Source organism: Ammospiza nelsoni, chromosome 4 (genome assembly GCF_027579445.1).
Source record: "Ammospiza nelsoni isolate bAmmNel1 chromosome 4, bAmmNel1.pri, whole genome shotgun sequence".
NCBI lineage: Eukaryota > Metazoa > Chordata > Aves > Passeriformes > Passerellidae > Ammospiza > Ammospiza nelsoni.
Window position 1 is genome coordinate 64,386,759 of NC_080636.1, and position 19,431 is coordinate 64,406,189.

General features: G+C 39.7%; 1 protein-coding gene across 2 annotated transcripts in view; it reads right to left on the reverse strand.

Annotated features, from left to right (window-relative positions):
- ENPEP (glutamyl aminopeptidase) overlaps positions 1–19,431 on the reverse strand; it is a 35,491-nt gene that overhangs the window by 14,646 nt on the left and 1,414 nt on the right. For both annotated transcript variants that reach the window (XM_059470646.1, XM_059470645.1), the window contains exons 2-7: positions 15,196–15,337; positions 12,254–12,385; positions 8,035–8,155; positions 5,750–5,904; positions 5,009–5,122; positions 3,275–3,409 (exon numbers count right to left, since the gene is read on the reverse strand). In XM_059470646.1, coding sequence (XP_059326629.1) covers positions 3,275–3,409; positions 5,009–5,122; positions 5,750–5,904; positions 8,035–8,155; positions 12,254–12,385; positions 15,196–15,337 — 799 coding nt within the window. The remainder of the gene's footprint in view (positions 1–3,274; positions 3,410–5,008; positions 5,123–5,749; positions 5,905–8,034; positions 8,156–12,253; positions 12,386–15,195; positions 15,338–19,431) is intronic.

The following is a 19,431-nucleotide window of genomic DNA, read 5'->3' on the forward strand; positions in this document are numbered from 1 at the left end:
CGAATGCTATGAATAGTTTAAAAATCCAGTTGTCCCATGAAAATAATAGTATTATCTGAATTCTTGGTAAAACCTGTTTCCTCTATTTATGTGTCTGAGAATAATAACTAGATGAGTCATGGTAGAGGGACTGTTTGAACAGATATGCCTCAAACTGCTTTCCAGGCTATTGTTGGAGAGTCAAGGTGATCAGCAGATGACTGTTTTCTGATACAGAAATCTGATGTGTTTGCCATGGAATATGCTCAAAATATTCCAATTCAGTAACATTTAGAACAGATATCCATTAGTGATAATCCTAAAGCTGCTTAATGATCAATGGTGATCATAAGGCCACGAGTATGCACTAGGGAACCTCAGTTCCTCAGCTTTGTCTCTCAGCCACTTCTTATTTGATATCACCACTCAGAAACCATCCCCTCCCATTTATATTAAAAACCAAAGTACAAATACACACTTATACATGATTTGATAACAGTGGAGACTTCTTTTGCTTTAAAATGTAAAGTATTGTATTTAAAATGTAATGTAAGTCACTTGCACCTTCTACTATTATTTTTCAGTCTCTTTCCCACTCTTGTCATTCCTCTGTAGTCCATGGTGAAGTGTTTGAGAAAAACTCATCCTAACAAAAATCACTGATTATAGGAACACCAGCATTTTAATAACTTCCCTTTCTTACAACTATTTGGGGAGGCTCAGCAAGTGACCTTAATTTAACTAGCTGACATTCTCTGATGGGTGGTACAGGGGGGGAGTCTTTTATCAACACCCACATAATTTCATAGTAATTGCCAAGTACGTGGCAAGATTTGTTTGTGGCAGAAATGTGGAAGATTAATCCTAAACTTCTGTAGCTGGGGAGTTCCAAAAATACGAGGGTCCAAGAGCAAATTTCTAGCAGAACTTATTTAAGACAAAAAGATCACTGATACTTTAATAAAACCTTTCAAAATGAGAGAGAGGATTAAACTGGGAAAGAGATGAGATGCAAATACTTTTAAAAAGCAGATTAAAACAATTATGTACATTAATTGTTTACTCACCAGCTCTACTCTAGTAGAGCTTTCCTAGGCATATAATGCCCTATCAATCCCACAGCTGTTAGAGGATCTCATACAGAATACACTGCAATGACTCCATAGACCCTTAGGCAATTCATTAGGGTTTTAGGATTGGATAAGCTCTCTGGTTGTTCTGGTAAGACTAACAGAGAGCATTTCAAATTATGCTTTATTTGTTTAGCGATGAATATTATCATGAGAAGATGGTTTTTATACAAATACAAAAGAGAAGCCAAAACAAAGCCAAAAAGAAACAAGCTAATTTTGTCACGCATTTATATATAAATGCCAACAGTAATTTGAGCTAAATCTACGCAAAGACTTTCTCTTTCAAGCCAAATTATAACCCAAGCCAAATTATATCCCAAGCAAACTGTTCCCAAACAATGCACAAGTCCTCAAGTGTTTTTGCTTAAAAAAAAATGAGTTCGTGTTGTAATTATCTAGGCACAAAGAGATGAGTAAAAGCTACGATTTTTTTTTCTCCATTGTTTTTACAGACCCTGCAAAAGTATGTATCTTACTTAGCTCACCACTAAAATAGATTTTGATCCAGAGTATATGATTTAGCTTTGTATATTTCGTGACTTTTGTTAGTTTGATTTAAAAACTGTTACACAATGCAGGTTTTTACATGGTTTATGGTTTGACTGTGAGGCATTTATGATGCAATAAATATTGGTTGTATTGTTGGATAGGGGATTTAACAATTGAAAACAGAAAACTGATGGAAATGGATGGATCAAGTCTAGCTAATAAAAGTAGTATCTATAGTTACAGACTGTAGCACAGCTGAAGCTAAAGTCAATGCAATATATACTGTATGCTTAGCTGATAATGGGAGCTTGGAGGGAAAGCAACAAGCAGTGTTTAATAATGTTGGATTTTGTGTGTTCTGTGGAAGTGTGTTACAGCATCAGAGAGGGAACACTGACAGGGTCATATAAGAAACTGCCAATAAAATATGGTGTATCAGGTTCAGAAGCAGCATGGGAGATGGCCGGTTGAGGAGAAGAGTGACAGGAGTGTTTTCTTTGGGCTTGTCTCTTGCTGCCCTGCAGAAAACAACTGGAGGGAACAGTGTTGTTGGGGCCCTTGAGTCGAGACTTGCCTGGTTAGATATGGGGGGGCACCTGCTTTGTTCCAAATTTAAGCCTTGTCTAAGGACTAATTGGCTTTGGCTACATCAGATATGGAGAGAAAGAAGATGGCCTCAGCCCCCTAAGCTGGGTCTTCAAAGTGATGATCCTCAGCATGGCTGCTGGTGTCCCTCAAGCTCTGGACTTCACAGCACGGATCTCCAGCCTGCCGCCCTACACAGCAAGTACTACCAGAGACCTTGGGCTCCCAAAAACCTCTGTGTACCCTGGTAACAACAGTGGTTGGATGACTCCAGCATTCCAGTGTCTCTGCTCAGGCAGAGGTATCCTTCCAGCTAGCTCCTTAGGGAGTCTTTATGGGCACAGGTCCTCACTGCCACACGCTGGGATGGGATGAGCAAAAATCTTATCAAATACTAAATGGAGTATCTCTACCACTTCCTGGGCTACTGGACTATTGTACTCCAGTGCGCTCCTGAGCTCCACAACTTTCAGTGAAATGTGGAGCTGACTTATCTCCCAATTTAAGCCCATGCCAGTAGAGGCTGATGTAGCCCATCTTTTTGGGTGGCTGGGATACTGTAAGCAACTTGAGATTAAAAAGTCACTTTCCTGTTTTCACTGCTTGGTTCCCTGCCTTGCTTCCTCAAAACAGAAGTTATGAGGGCCTGCAGGTGTGATGGAGAAGCGACAGAAAGGATACATCTGGCCTTGGACATCTGCCCTTGCCTCCTCTACCCGCATGAGCCTTGACATAACTGGGCTGCATCAGCACGAGGAGATGGGAGAGGGGTGTGATTAGTACCTTGTTTAGTTTAATTTTAAACCCAGCACTCTAGTGGCAGAGGCCGGTGACACCATGCTTTGCCTGCATCACTGCATGCTGTGAGCAGGCCTGCATGGTGCACAGTGGCTGACCAGGCTCTGCTGCTCTGCTCCTCTCACAGCTGCCTTTAACTGCATCGTCACTGACTGCAGTTGGGAACGTCCCAGAACAAAGATCTGCACAGACACAGCTCAAGTGACTTGTGAGTCCTGATTATGAGCCTGACTTTTATCTCCTCTCCTTTGCCCCTTTGCATCCAAAGTCACAACAGAAGGATGGCCTACCTTACTGTAGGATATCCCATCAAACACAGAGGTGATTTCAGCTGGAGATGACACATTGGCTACAATTGGGTGCGAAGAGAGCAAAGAGTCATCCATCAGTACAGGAAGCACATCGTCAATTAAAACCTGTTCAGGCTGAGAAAAAGAAGACATTAGAATGGAAACAAAGGCAGGAGCATATCCCTACTTCTCAAATAAGTAGTTTGAATTTCAACTTCTCTAGGCAATTTAAAATAGAATGAAATTTCATGCCTCTAAAGAAGGACTTGCAAACTCTTGCTTTATATCTGAGAGGGGAGGGATACAATTTCTCCTTAACTAAGAGAAATTGCCTTTTTCAGATTCTGTTTTCCTGTGTGTATCATAACACAGACACACCCAGACACCTCCCTTGCCCCCAGTAGGGCAAAAAGAGTAGCCTGTGTTGCCAATTTCAGAAGTGTGACAATATTTACAAAGAATTATGGTCTCCTCTTGCAAAAGAGGAGCTGGGTAGGAAGGGAGGGAGGGAAGAAGGAGGCAGGGTTCCCCATCCCAAGGCTTAAATGTTTTTTAGATTTATTTGAATTTTTTAAAAAAGATTAAGTTGCCAGCAGTTAAAATCCCCTTATTTCCTAATCAATATCGACCAAAAAAAGACTAAAATTCAATTTAGATTTCCTCTTCTAATACTCACTAGGATAGTATTGAAATGTTTTAGATTAACATAATATCTAGATAAAAAAAAGACTTTTTATTTTAAATTCAGTAATTAGATCTTTTCTTACATAGTTAGGACCATAGATCTTCTACTTTAAAGTGTAAAAATGACCCAGGGAATGATTTTGTTCTTAGCCTCTCTGCAGGGAGAAAGGCAGGTAAAGCAGCAAGTAGGCACTGCCTGCTTCTAAAGTCACTAGGCTCAGGAGATAGTAGATTTTAACAGGTTCAACCTATGCAAAACCTACTCTGCTCCCTTCCACTGGCATGTTGTGTATGTCTTGGCACACAGAACCTCATTACACCTCGACAGCTGGGGAAAATATGTGTGTTCTGTGCCATCACATCTGTTTGGGAGGGAGGAAGAAAGGAGCAAGAAAACTCCCTTTATTCACAGACTATAATGCCTATTTAAGGTCAACTTTGCAACACCCTTAAAGTGTCTGGAGCTGACACAGTTAGCATATTGGCTATCCACTGTCACTGCCTATTTTTGCACTGTACAGAACAGAGATTGTCTGAGTTGGAGCATTTGAAAGGACACTTAAAATGCTGGCAGGAGCTGAATGGGAGTCTGTTATTTTCCTTGATAATAGCTCAAGCTGTGGAGACAGGCCCAGGTTCCCAACCCTTACCAGATCACGTAGCAATCCTAAGTCCCATGAAGAGAGTACAGCCAGGAAAATCTCCATCTTTCAGAGTTAGACCTTTAAGCAGCCCTGCAAAACTGTTAAGGCCCTGTCCAGAACCCACCTAGGTGTTATTTGCCATAATAACTGAACCGAATTGACTCACTGGTTAAAAAAGAATGACTCTTCCCTGCAGACTGAAGCTTCACAAAGTGTACTTTGACTAGCTTCAGATCATAACATAGGTAGGTGAAAAACGTAGACCAACTTTTTCTTCATGTTGCACCACACTATGTTAGTTTTCCATAAATATACTTTAAGTCTTCATCATCCTTGTCTAACTTTTACTCCCTTCCAAAATGTTCCTCCCAGCCCCGCCAACCCTCTACAAGGCAGAAATAATTACCATTTTCCAATCTGGTTCTGTTGCATTTACTCCCAGGAACTCAAAATAACTGGCAAATCCTTCATTTAGCCACAAGTCATCCCACCAGTCCATGGTCACAATATTTCCAAACCACTAAAATTATAAACATAAAGATGTAGGTTTAGATAAATAGTACATGTACATTTCAGTATCTCCAACTGCATACAGAACATTTATTTGCTTACTTTTATTCCTGCTACCAGATGAAAACTATCATAATTCTGGGGTTTGAATAGGAATGAAGGCCTTGCCTTGTGTTAAAACATCACTTTTATTATAAAATTACATATTACTCGGGAGAGTGCTAATGATTCATGTGCCACTGAAAATATTTTTAGTTTCTTCCTCTTGATTTGATGATTTCTGCTTTTAAGGATATGTTTTCAGACAGCCTCCACAGTGTATAACTGTTCTTGTTTGCCTGTCCAAAAGAGACATCTGCACAGGTAAATTAGTTTCTCTAAGACATTTTAGACAGATTTTCAAAAACTGGCTGACAGTCTGGGCTCAAGCATCTAACTTCCTGAGAAAAATTCCAAGGCAGTAGTCATGGTATTTTAAAGCTCTAACAGGGATCTGTTATAACATGATATTTTGCAATCAGATTTTGAGCACATGTAGAAGAACCTGAGATGAAGTTAATGACAGTATTTTCAAGATTAAAATGTTGTGACTATATATTTGAAACACTGTAAAAGTGACTCATGTCCTAAAATATACCTGATGAACGAGCTCATGGGCTATCACAGCAGCTACTCTCTGCTTGTTGGATGTGGCTGACTCCGCAGGATCATACAGCAGGTTTGTTTCTCGGTATGTGATCAGCCCCCAGTTCTCCATAGCACCCGTCCCAAAATCTGGAATAGCTATTTTATCTGTATTAAAAGAAAGAGAAAACAATTACCACTCTATCCTTTGAATCAATTAGCTTTTCCTCTCTGTGTGTATTTACAGCCTGTTTTGCTTACCATTTGTGATTCTGGCTTACTACTGTGGACTGCAGGCTATGATCTGTGTTCAAGAAGAGAACTGGCCTAAAGCAAGTGCCCTGGATCTACTGAGATTAAGAGGTAAGATCAGTTGCAGTTGCTGAGGATCTGTCCTGGAAGGTGATGCTATGGCATCTCCTGGGAATGTGCATATCATACATTACTTAGTTTTGGCTCTAGAAATTAATACTACTGTCTGGGGATGTGCTGTAGGCAGTAAACCTCCTGAAACTATTTGTAGAATAATGAGGCATGACATTGTTTGTCACACTGTTGTATTAAAAATATTTGACACGTTAACTGAAGTAAATCCCCCATGCAGTGAACAACATCTGCTTCTACGCCTGGCAATTTGTGGGGGTCACTCATTTATGGTCAGTAATCAATACTGGTTTAAATGAGAATTGCAGACTCAACTGAACTAGCATTTTCTTCTTCAAATAATGACCACAGGCTTTCTATGTGGGTTAGTGAAAAAGTACATGATGGATTTAAAACTGAATAGAATGAAAACCCCTCACCCCACTCCAACAGAAGATAGGAATTACTTATTTTAAATTAAACAACTTGATTACAGAATCAAGCTGACAGTTTGGCAAGGACTTCAATGACAGTCAAAAGGACGATACAAGGAGAAAGATAATGACAGAAGCCATAAATCAATGTGAAATACAATATTTAAATAAATCATTATGCAGAAACATATCTGATTCATCAGGTTTGAACTGGATAACTTATAATAATGAAGGAACAACATGGCAAGTCAAGGTTAGGAATCCAACAAATAGACATTCTGGGAAAAAAAAATAGAATCTATGAAAGTATCTATCCTGTGACACTGCTAACCAGAAGATACCAGTCCATCCTGTCACACCAAAAGGCCTTTGTCCAGATGCTGCCATGGCAAAGTCATCAGACTTTCATGACAGTGAAAGTTTGAATATAAAGCACAGGTGAGATATAGTACCTATTATTACTGAGGACCAGTTATGTGAAAGAACAACATATTGTACTGGTTTCCCTAATTCAGTTGTCATTGAAATGAAAACATATTGACAGTAAACTCAGGTGCTGTTTTGAAAGGAGGAGGTAAATGTCTTTTGTTAAAGTAACATAGGTTAACATGATAGGTACAGGTACAAATAGCCAACAAAAGGTTTGCACAGCATTATTAATTGTCTTCAAAGTTTTGGGGACTCCCCCTCCATATTGTCTTGACTTGTTTGGAGCTAGTATTTTTCCATCCTTTTAAGTTCATGAACTAACTGAATTACATCTTTGAAGGTCTTAGGAGGAAGAATTTCCGAAACACTGATTGCATTCCTAGCTTGATTATTGTGCATGTTAAACTGCGTGAATCAGATGCAGACTCCAAATATCTCAAGCTAAAGGATGCTCACTAACTTCTCTTTGCTTATTTTGTAACCATGGGCAAAATTTGAGAGCATGCCTGCTCTTATTTAGCCCCAGATCTTTATTTAGCCCAGCAGTAGAAACTACAAATTAGATGCTGGACTACATTCATCTTTCTAAGACATGGATACACACCCACTTTGCACTTAGGTTAATAAATAATATGACATACTCTCTGGCAGTTTACATCTTCACTTATCTCACTGCTGACTTTTGTCCAGAAGTTCATATGGAAGTGGTACATATTTTTCTGAAACTTCTGTCTCTGTTTTAACTCATGATTGTCCTTTGCTGATGACACCAATGCTTGCCTTGATTTTCCACAAGATGCTTTAAAATAAACATGCCAGCACCAGTTTTCAGTTCGGTAAACTGAACTGTGAGAACTGGCAATAAAACAGTGACTGAGGCCAACTCATCCATCATGACATTTAGAAACATCTTGAACTACATTGGTACAGTTTTAAAAGATCCTGACAAAATATCAGCAGTTAGCAACCAAATGCTTTCATGCTGTTTTCTACCAAAGCACAGAGATCTGTAGGAGCAACATAATCATGACACTGAACTAATGAAATAAAAAATATAAATGTTCATAGTTACCCAGTTTTGGAAGAGAGTAGCTCAAATTAAAGTACTCTTCAAAGAAGTCGAATACAGTTTTTGTTACATTTGCTGCATATTCTGCCGTGTGTATTTGCTGTGGCTGGGCGTAAACTCTCAGCTGTAAAATACAGAGAGACAATTAGAAAAGTTTTCAGTTAAGAGGAATCAGGTGTCTAACACTGAAAAGGCATTGAGCATACATATCAAAAACACTGCAGGTTTTCTCTGAGACTGGTCTGAACATTGAATTCTGTTCCCTATCACATTTATTCAACAAAGTTTTCAAGTGTGTACCAAGCCAACATGTGCACATTTTCCACTGTCTGTCTGAATTTTAAAACTGGCAAGACCCATGTCCAGAAGCTCACAGTGGCCAAGCTTCAAGCAGGGCCTGGTTACATACCAGCTCCTACTTCTCCACAGCCTGGTGTTCCAAGGAGGAAACCTGGGCAAGCACAGTCAAAGGGGATCCACTTGTTCTGAGCAGTTCACTGATCTTGACTGATCCCATCAGATCAATCTTCAGGAGCACATCTCTATTGAAATGTGTCAGAAGCCTGTAGCACCTTATTTTATTCACCTTCTTTGTACCTTTCCTATGTACTGTCATCATGGTTTCCTCTTGTCCTTGCATATCTGAAGACCTCAACCCACTGACAACCATGCATTTACTAGATCTGTGACCAGACATGCTGTCCCATGCAGGTTGAGTGGCTGTTTGAGAAGGACATTGGGCCACACAACCACAGCTTTGGTGCCTTCTGGGCTGCTGCACCCCAGGAAACCACAAACAAAAATCAGTTCTCTCTTTTATGACCAGGGAGTCTGGGAAAACTGGCATGTTTGGTAGCCCTGGCATGTTTGTTGTGATGAGTGACCATTTCTGTGCTCCTCCTGTATACATGAATGCAAAAAAGGATGTGTTGAATATTGAACTTTCTATCCCTGAAACCTGGTGCCTGGTACCCCTTTGGCTATGGCTGTCAAGGAGTAGGAAACAAGCTCTGGAGAACTAGAATCTTTATGGCACCCATGCCCATTATGAGGAGGCTTGTAACTGGAAAAAACCTTTTGAGAAGTTATCTTCACATTGTGAAGGCAAAGTTTGAGTTCAGAATCACAGGAGCCTTTTGGGGATCTTTCCCTCAATCTCTATGTCCCAAAGCCTGTTGGAGCTGTATGTAGTCTGTTCTCTTCCCCACCCCTGAAGATCTCCAGTGTGGATGAGATATTTCTATATGCAGTGAAGTTTCTGGTTTTAGGAAAACTGATCTATCTCATTTTGCCAGCTCCATGACTCTTATGAATGGGACACATTCATCTGCTGCATTGGTGTGGCTTGTTTACTCCTTCAGCGCTGTCTTACAGCCAGGGGTTTAGGGGCCAAGCTGAGCAAAGGAGCTGGTCTATTCCAGGGACTCTTCTGGAGCCTGAAAACACATTGATTTCAATACTATAAATTACACTTCCTCCAATGAGAGGGGAGGATGGGAAAGTGTTCAGAAATAAAGCTGGAACAAAAACAAAAGAAAACATAAAACCCCCCCCAAAAATAGAAAAAAACCCCAAACAAAACTAAAACAAAACAAAACAAAAAGCTTATGAAATTCAATCAGGAATACATTCCAGCCAGGGGATTTCCCCCTGGGTCAGTTTGCAATTACTATCTGCAATTTCCACTTTTGTAAGCTCTTTACCCAATTTAGCAGTCTTCAGTCCCCTAGCTGATCCATATTAATGGTTTCCAAAACCTTCAGCCTGCACTAGAACTTTGGGTTTCATTTGTATAATCTCCTCTGTGATTTTTCCAAACCAGACATTTAGTACCTGACAGGTAATCAGTTCAGGAGAATTGTTTCCAGCTGTGGGCACATTTCCCACCACTCATTTCATTAATGTCTTCATTAGGGCTTTCAGAGTGAACGGCAGAGTTTTTAAATAATTTACTGTGTCATGTGAGCTGTATGCTCTTGCTGTTGTTTATGAAAGTAATTTATGGATCATGTTGATACTTTCTGTTGAATGAGAGATTTATTGTTAGAAATTTACACAGCACACTATGGAATGTTCTTTTCAGGGGCTGGTGAATCTAAATACCTTTGTTCAGCTGGGCTTCAAAGTTCTTGGACAGGAAGCCTTGGAAAGGTTATAAGAATAACTTTCTATATATAGGATTAGAAACCCTAAAGATAGTCTGGTTTTCCTGGGGAAAAGATAATTTTTAGTGATTGATCTTCTGCATGTATTTTATATTTGTAAAACTATGTCCATGTTAAGAGAAAAGAAAATTATTATTTTAACCTCACTTAAACCCCAAGTTTTCTAGTGCAGGCACGTCCTCAGACATTGTTTAGTGAATGACATTAATAAAATATGTAGTAACATAGGCCTAAATTAGAAGATGTTTCTTCAGGCAACCCCTGTACTGACACGAATACCCTTGCATCTACACACATGCACTTTAATTACCCTGTTTCAGTGAACACTCCCTTCCATTTAGAAAAGCTACAACCAGTCAGAAACATTGTGGGCTGTACTGTTTTGCTTGGGGAAAAAAAAAGAAGTGACCTCAGGGCCATACTCTGGAGCATGGCATGGACAATAGTAAATGTTTAACTTCTGCATGTAGAAAACAGTGTTACACACTTCTTCAGTACATTTTTTCCCAACTGCACTATATTCTGCACAAAAATCTAGAAAAATTTTTATTTTTAAAGGAACAGAGCTATATAGTATATCTAGTGAGACCAAGTAGTCAAGGTGCTGTCCCTGATAATGAGCGGACCAGCTATGCTGAAGAGCAGTTGGTTAACAAAATTGTGTGACTGGGTGGCCTAAAATGTGCTCCTGTGAATAACTTAGCCAAACAGCAGAGAACTAAGAATATTTTGTCTGTATCTCAAACCAGGCTCCATTTGCTGGTCTAAGTGTAATTTAGCTTTAGTTATTTGTCAAGTAAGAATATAAGCATACAGCATGACGCTAGCAGGGCACAGAGGGAGGTCTCAGCACAGTCCTGTGACAGGAAGTCTTTCGGAGCTAAGAGCTCAGAGCTGAATCAGAACTTTGGAGATTTCTACGAAACAGATTTTAACATCAGTGAACAGCTTTCAGTAGGGAATGATTTGATGATCTTTTTTGGTTAAAGCAACTAAGGAAGAGCTAACTTGCTAATGGAACAGTAGAATGACTGGGGTTTTATTCTAGATTCCCTGTCCATTTGTGACATTTTCTCCAGAAACTGAGGAAACCACTGCCAGGTCACGTGAATGACAAGACCCTCTGTTACGTAACAGAAAAGGAAGGGGAAGAAGCAGGGGCATACAGCTCTAGAGATCACTCTCTGTATCAGATGAGAAAAAGGTCTAAGCCAATAAACAATTAACAGCAGGTTGAGTATCCCAAACTGGGTTTAGGCTAAATGAGGAGTTTCTGCTGAGGGGCAAGTTGTATTTTGGATTTCAGTTTGTGATTCAATGCAATGTCATGTGATCTCTTTATGCCTGATCAGCTACACCTTCAAGAGATTTGATTCTAAGTAAGAAATGGATTGGCCTGCCTACTGCATCTAAATGAAGGAGCTATTTTAATTTAATAGGTTCAGATTCAAACCTATTTGCTTCATTAGGGGATCAACCAAATATCCACCTGTTTAGGCAGACACTATTACTTCTATACTTATTTTTACAGAACTTACATTGCCCAATTGCCACTGTGGCACTGTGGCACATTGCCTGTTGCCACTGTGGTACAATAAAGTGAGCCAGTACATAATGGCACATAGCACTGTAGTCCTATGTCTCAACAGCTGTAATAATATCAAATGCAATTTTAACTCACAGAAAATTATAAAGTATTTGTATTCATGGCCTGGGACTCTCCTGTACCCCCTAACTTGTACATTCCTTCAGGCGCTGGGGTTCAAGTCAGGGATGAGTTTGGAGAGAGTGTTCCTTCCTCACCTGTGTGCTCATATGGGAGGTAGTAACTGGGATCTCACAAAGATGGGAGACAGAGAAGGACTGCAAAACACTGTATGTAGTCCAGGTCAGAGGGACCACTGTGAACACATAATCTGATAAAATAGGCTGCATAAAATAAACTACAGGAAAAGGAAAAACATGTCCTTGTTTGTATAAAAAGAGATTTTAAAGAAAAAATGCAAATGAAGGCACATCTGTCACCTGAACCACATTCAGGCTGCAGAAGTACTTACAGGTTTTCCACTTGCAGATGTTCTCTCTACCCAGGTAAACTGGTGCACTGCAAAGCATACCAAGTAAGTACTCATGGGGACTGACTTCTCAAAAGTTGTTCGATTCCAGCCATCACCAACCTGTACAGTTTGCTGCAAAAATAATGAAATTGATTTTTGAAATTGCAAACACATGCATAAGAGTACATTTGTATGAAGACTGCAACTGGATAGGAGCAACAAATCACCTCTCCAGGTCCACCTCTTCTGGCATTTCATTGCTGAAGGCATGAGAATAGACAAAGTATTTTTCTTCTGCAATACATGAAATGGTACTTTGCTTTTTTGGCACTAAAGAGGTTTACTTTGCTTTAATTTTCATCAGGGATTTGAAGTCATTCACATGAGCAGAAATTTTGCCAACAGGAGTTTTCTGGTGTATGCTGTGTTTTGTTCTTGCAATAGTTGCATACAATAACATCACTTTGGTCAGAGAAGGGAAGAGACTGAATTCTCCCCTCTCTTAATATATGCATCACATTTTTAAGTTATGATGCAGGGATGCTACCTGGGATATAGACCAGTCTAATGAATCCATCCTGAAGTAATTCGAATACAAATGAATGGTGGGTTAGGTTATTAGGTGGGTTGCCTAAATACACATATAATTTAATGCTGATCATAGTTTTTATTTATCAAATCAATTTTAAAATTTTCTGATTTTCTTAGATGGTATTTCCTCTAAGTTTGCTGAAAATACTCAATAGGAAGGGATAGACACTGATCTCTTCTTTCCCATGACCAGTGACAGAACTCAAGGAAATGGCATGAAGTTGAGTCAGGGGAGGTTTAGGTTTGATTTTAGGAAAAGGTTTTTCACTCAGAGGGTGAAAACTGGAACAGGGTCCCCAGGAAAGTTGTCACAACATCAAACCTGACAAAGTTCCAGAAGCATTTGATCAATGCTCTTAGGGACATGGTGAAACTCTTGGGGTGTCCTGTACAGGGCCAGGAGTTGGACTTGATGATCTTGATGGATCCCTTTCAACTCAGCTTATTCTATGATTCTATTCTAAACATATATTTCTTTTATTCTTTTTCTGCTATAGTCTGAAAATTTTTGTGCTTCTGACTGGATGACTATATAATAGAACAAAAGCCAAAAACATATAAAAGATGTTAGCCTTCTAGAGATACAGTGGTTCATGAGATTTGTTTGTTATAAACACAATATAAATAAAGCACAGACAATTAATATTACAGGTAATATGACTCCATGAACAAAACCACATATTCACAGACATATTCATAGCCCCTTTTCGAAAAGGTATTCACAATCTAATTTTCCATTATTTTATCCATTTTGACTATATTTTGATATCTTCTGTGATTTCAACAAAGTCAGGACTTTAGTGGGAAAAAATTGAAGAAATTATAGTGAAAAATGCAAATGAAATGTGCAAGATTCTGATTTTGCTGATCTGATTTTGCCATGCTGGTTATAAAGCTCCACACCCCCAAAATTACAGGACATGTAACATACAACGTGCCTTGCCTTTACAAACTCTTACAGTTCCATCTGTGGAAAAGATCTTTCCCAAAGTTCTTCCACTACTAAGACCAGAGGTACTGACCTTGACCAGATGAAAAAAGTGCCCTGCTATAATCCCTTAGTCAAACCTCAGTATGAATTCAGCATAATCTACATTTTCTTATCAGTTTTTTTTTTTTTTAGCAAATCAATTAAGAAGCAGTAGTTAGCCCTTTGCACACTTATTATTGTAGATCCATAACAGAGACAAGGTCCACATGTCAAGGTGTAAAGTAAATCTCAAAACACAATAAATCTTGATAACATATGGTGTTATCCCCTTACTTCCTTGCTCATATTCTCACTTATCTGAGGAAAGGCACAGCAATCTCCTTTCATGTGTTGTTCATCAAAGTGCCTGGTGGTCTTCTAGGTATGATAGAAATATTTTTAATAACAATGGGTCAGAGCTTTAAATGTGCAAAGGGTATGGATGCATCTGTATGAGCCTGGTAATAGATATCTCAGCTGCATTGCTAAGAGAATAAGTTTGGGGCACTCTAAATAAAAGCAGACCTTTGTTTTCTGGGTGGGGGAGTGATTGGAAAAAATGCAAATGCCAACAGCCTGGAGGCTGGAAGCTCTTTTCTTTTTTTTTTTTTTTTAACTTGGTACTTTATATCCCACTTCAGAACTTATTAGTAGAAATTATAAAATAGACTACACATTCACTTGACTATTCAGTAGAAACCCTCTCATCTGAAAGCCATTCAGCCTTCTTCCAGAAGGCCCAGAGGTAGATAATTGATGCCATTGAATTTCATGCAAAATTTGGAATTTGACAGTAGGTCTAGAAATGGATTATTTAGGAAATTATAGACATGGTGGAATGACAAATATCCACACCCGTGAGCTGACAGATGCAGTTTCAGATCCTCATTATTAAAAAGAATAATCCTAGTCTTTCTGGCTAGCAGGATTCTTTGCCATTATATTGTGATCAGCAGACCCTTGTTCTGGACCATTATGCAGTTTTAGTGATTATTTTAGACTTTCCATGTGGGAAGCAGCTGTCTTGCAGAGTACTCATTCTCTGAGCCTACCCAGTCTGACTGAAGAACCTGCCAATATCTACTTATAGTCAGCAGGGGATGCTCACCTAGAATATCCAGCTGAGGGTCAGCTGGATAACAACAGAATAGGTGTTCCATTTTTGCTTTGGATTTGACTCTGTGCTGCCATGTTGTGTGCTGATGGACCACTTTGAGTCCTAACCAGCCAACCAGTTCTGTTCATGGAATGTCTATTAAGCGTGAGTTTTCCAGTGCCTGAGTGGTAGAGTCTGTGAACATGCCAGAACCTGGCGACCCACGTTACCTTTCAGTGTCTCTACAGAACTGCTGCACTTAGGCAGCTATTGGGAAATACTTACCTGTACTGGCATGTTTGAAAGTGCTTGGTACACATCTGGATGGATGATGGATATGGTGTAAGTTGCCTTTTTGTTTGGCTCGTCAAAGCAGGGAAATGATTTCCGCGCATCTGTTGGCTCATGATCAGTAGCTGCAATGCTCCTGAAACAAACAACACATTGGCAAGGCTTCATTATATGGCTTTGAAATCTTGTCTGCAATTTCTAGGCATTTTTTTTAATGATTTCACAAATGAAATCCAATTACAAATATTTGTGCATATTTATCCATTCATAAAAGCAGGTGACATCAAAAATGCAGGAGCTGACATCCACATCTGTCTGTCATCAACATCTTCAAGGTTTCAGAGCAAAAGCTAATGCAAATTGCTTATCATCAAATATTTTTAGGAGCCAGGCAATAAGAGAGGCATGACCTCTCATGCATAGTGAAAACTTTGCTCTCCCTCCTGCTGAGCTTTACCATTGATTTATCACCTAAAATAAAGAACTGATGATATCACCTAAAAGGAATAAGTCACTCCAAGACTTGTTTACCCACTACAGCATATCTTGGGATTAGGGCCTTGAACGTCTCCTGAAGCGACACCTTGAAACTGTGCAAATGCCAATAAATCTCATCCTGTTTGTGTGTTTCTTTTTCTGCATTTACCACATACAGTTTCCTCCTCTGCTCCTATGCTCCCCTGACTCCATTAGTGAAACTGCTGGAGAAAGCATGGAAAGTTCAGGTGAACATCCTAGTACATAACTGATGCTATGCAAGCTGTTTTGGGGGGGTCAGAAAGTCATCTCAGTTATACAAAACCAGCTGGAGGAGCTAGACAATTGGGGTCATGTAAAAACATAAGGTGAAAGTTGTGAGCGTTCATATTGTGCTTGCTTCTCCCAGTGACATTGGGCTCCCCCATTAATGACCCACACCAGTGGCAGAGCATATTCTCCAGTGATTGATGGTGAAAGGGATCACAGATGCTCCTTCAATTAATCTGGAATGTTGAGCATTTTCTGACAGCACTTCTACAGCTGCTCCAACTATATTAAGGTAGTTTTTCTTTCCAAAAAGTAATTAAAAGTGTACATCATAAATTACAGATTGCAGCAATCCTACAAGCTCACTTGACAACCAATTTTTCAAGGTTTCTGTTGCCCTTGGCATTTCCCTGTGATGGTTAAATACTAAACTGGTCATTAGGAACTTGTAGCAGCAAGGGTCATTTACAAACCTGACAGAGGTGATATGTCTGGGCTCTCTCCATTCATGTTCCTTGGAATAGTAGCTCAAAGGTTCATGGGCAGAAAGCATAATGAACATTCACTTTAACATCATTTCAGACTCAACAGAGTTTCTTTTGCTTGGTGCATTCTTTGCTGTCACTCTCTACTTTTCATAGGATTTGAGAGCTATTTCACAATTAAGTTAACTCCAAGCCTCCAGGGCGATGCTTCACAGCTATTGGTTAAAAACTTGGCTATATATTTTGACATATTTATGTCTTGTTCCTACAGACTGATAACACTGTGATACATCTGTTGATTTATAAGGTGATAATCCATCTATCCTCATGTTTGCAGAGGCAGACAGACATTAGGACTGAAAAACTTCAGCACTACCCTTCCTAAAGGCTAGATGATGAGAACACCTGACTATGGCATGCACAGAAGTGGCAATAGAAACATGAAATGTTGTAATTCACTTTCAAACAACATAATGTAGTTTTTAGATAAGATTTTCTTCACTGCTTGGTGGCTTCTGCTCTTGATGTCCAGACCTTTAAATATGAACTAGAGTCGACAGTTGTAAACATCATAATAATAAGAAGTGAAGATCTGGCTGAGACTGCATCCAGCTGTTCTCAAAATAAAACAGTGATGCATTTAGAACCATGAGGAGTTTTCCTTCCCCTCCCTCCGAAGTACAAGTCATTAGTGTCAAACAACTTCCTTCCTCCCTGAACTAATTAAAGCATCTTTCTCCTAGTCTTCCTTAAAATTCCAACTCATTCCTGCTTCTGAGAAAACTTTCTGCTTCAGGAAGAAAATCAGAAGTGTTACTTTTGTAAACAGAAGAAAATTCTTTCCTTGTCTATTCAATAAAATCCTAAATACATCCCTGTTAGACAGGGGCGAGCCTCTTGTTCTCTCACAGACAAGCGAGGGAATTCCTAAAAACAGGAAGCCATACCTTGTCTCTAATAGTAGTGCAAAACCAAAGCCAGCTGATGTGACATAATTGTATTATTTTTAATACTAAGGAAAAAATACAAGGGGGCTTTAGCACATTCATTGAGAGAAGCTAATGACCTGAAAAACCCAGTACACCAGCCAAGGACTCTTCTTTTGCTCCTCTCCATAAGACCTGAAAACTGCACAAGTGTTGTAGTTATACTTAGTGCATCATGCAAAGTGGGGAGGACTGCTATTCCTTTTGCATTAATGGGGAAATTAAATGAGCAGACAGAGGAACAGTTTTACCAAAGGACTTTAGTGCTTACAGCTAGATTTGGGAACCCACAGAAGCATCTAGGCAAGTCTATGTCCAAAATCTACATTTCCAAAGTTTCTGCTTTCCTGTTCCCTACCTGCAGGTGCACATCAATTTAAATAGTCACAATTCCAAGGTATCTCACAATCTGCTTCAGGGCATATCCAAAAGCACCTTTTTCCTGATGGGGATTGTATGATCTGTCTGAACAGGATCCCCAAATGAGGTGCTCTTCTCCCTAAGCCTCTCAAGGAATCTAAGCAACATAGATTATTGAATCTATTTGGGTATTTGAATCTAAGCAACAGCAGAGCCTGGACATGTGCCCAGTTTGTAAACCAAAGGCCTTATAGCAATGCTTTGGCAAACCTTTGCATTCACAGATAAACATCTGGGGAGCAGGTCTGCCCTAGAAGCTTACTTTCAGTGTTATTAAGTCTCTCAAAAGGTGCTGCTGCTTCTAACACTGCACAGAAGGGATAATAGAGTTGGTTAATTATATATTGGATCTCCTTCTTGCCTCAGCCCTCTTCTCTTTAACATCCACTATTAACAGACTTGTTTGATCATTGCTGTTACCTGATCTGATTTGTATTTACTTGCAACATGACAACAACAGAACTACTTGGGTTGAAATTTTCCAAGAGTGGTATGTACCTCAGGCAAAGGCAAAATAAAAATGCTCATTCCAGTCAGCATTGTTTTTAAGTAGAAAGCTGGGGGAAAATGCATTTTTAATAAGTAATAAAACCCTTCCCTCGCTGTCCTTCCTTACCCCATCCTATCCCCTACCCTCTGCTGCATAGCAACAACTTGGCTGTTGGTTGCCTTACTTTCAAAGCTGTACTTACCACTATCACGTACATCACCTCTGCAATCTGCCCAAAGTCTGTCACATGAAAAATATTTCAGAATTTACTTTTCACTTGTTCTTACTAAAGCCCTTCTCAAACCTAACACACTCACAACCACAAGCTCCTTTCTGCATTGAGTTTTCAGACTGCTGGCTAGGATCATCCTTGCAATTGTAGTTTCCAGCATTCAATTCAAGAAGTAGGAACAGTCAAAGTGAGCTCACATTTTATACTTTCTTTAGTTTTAGAGTTCTCCTTTCTTCCTGGTATCAGATGCTTGGCCCTTGTCTACCTGTACTGTCTGGATTTGAGGGACAGGCACTCACCTCTCCTGCTCTGCAACTCAGAAGACCTGTGTTCTGATCCTCCTGTTCTGGGGTTGTGACAGACCTGGGGCTATACATTTAATATCTAGATATACTTCACCAGAGAAAAGTAACACACCTCAACGTAGAAGGATTCTAGGACTTTGCACTTTAAAACTGCTGTGGAGATGTCAGATGCTCAAAGTATGAAACCAAAGCACCTTTTAAGTCAGAGCAATGCTAAGGTCATATATGGAGGAAAAGAGCTGTCTGGTGTTCAAGCTGTTCCCTGCATGACTTCTCCACAGGAAAAATCAATGCTTGCTTTATTCTCTGCCTCTTGGATCCGCTGCTGCTGGTGCCTGTCACTGCTGGTACTCCTGTCAGTGGCTGAATGGAGCTGACGAGACTCTCACTCACGACACCATTGTCCCAGGAGGGCAAAGAAATGCCATGAACACATCAGTGTTTGTCTCCATGTTCCTGCTACAGGGCCTCGTAAATGTCTAGCCAAGTTTATCTACCAGCTGTAAAGGCTGGGATAAATCACTTCAGAAATGTAAATATCAGAAAATGGGTGACTGTCCTCTCC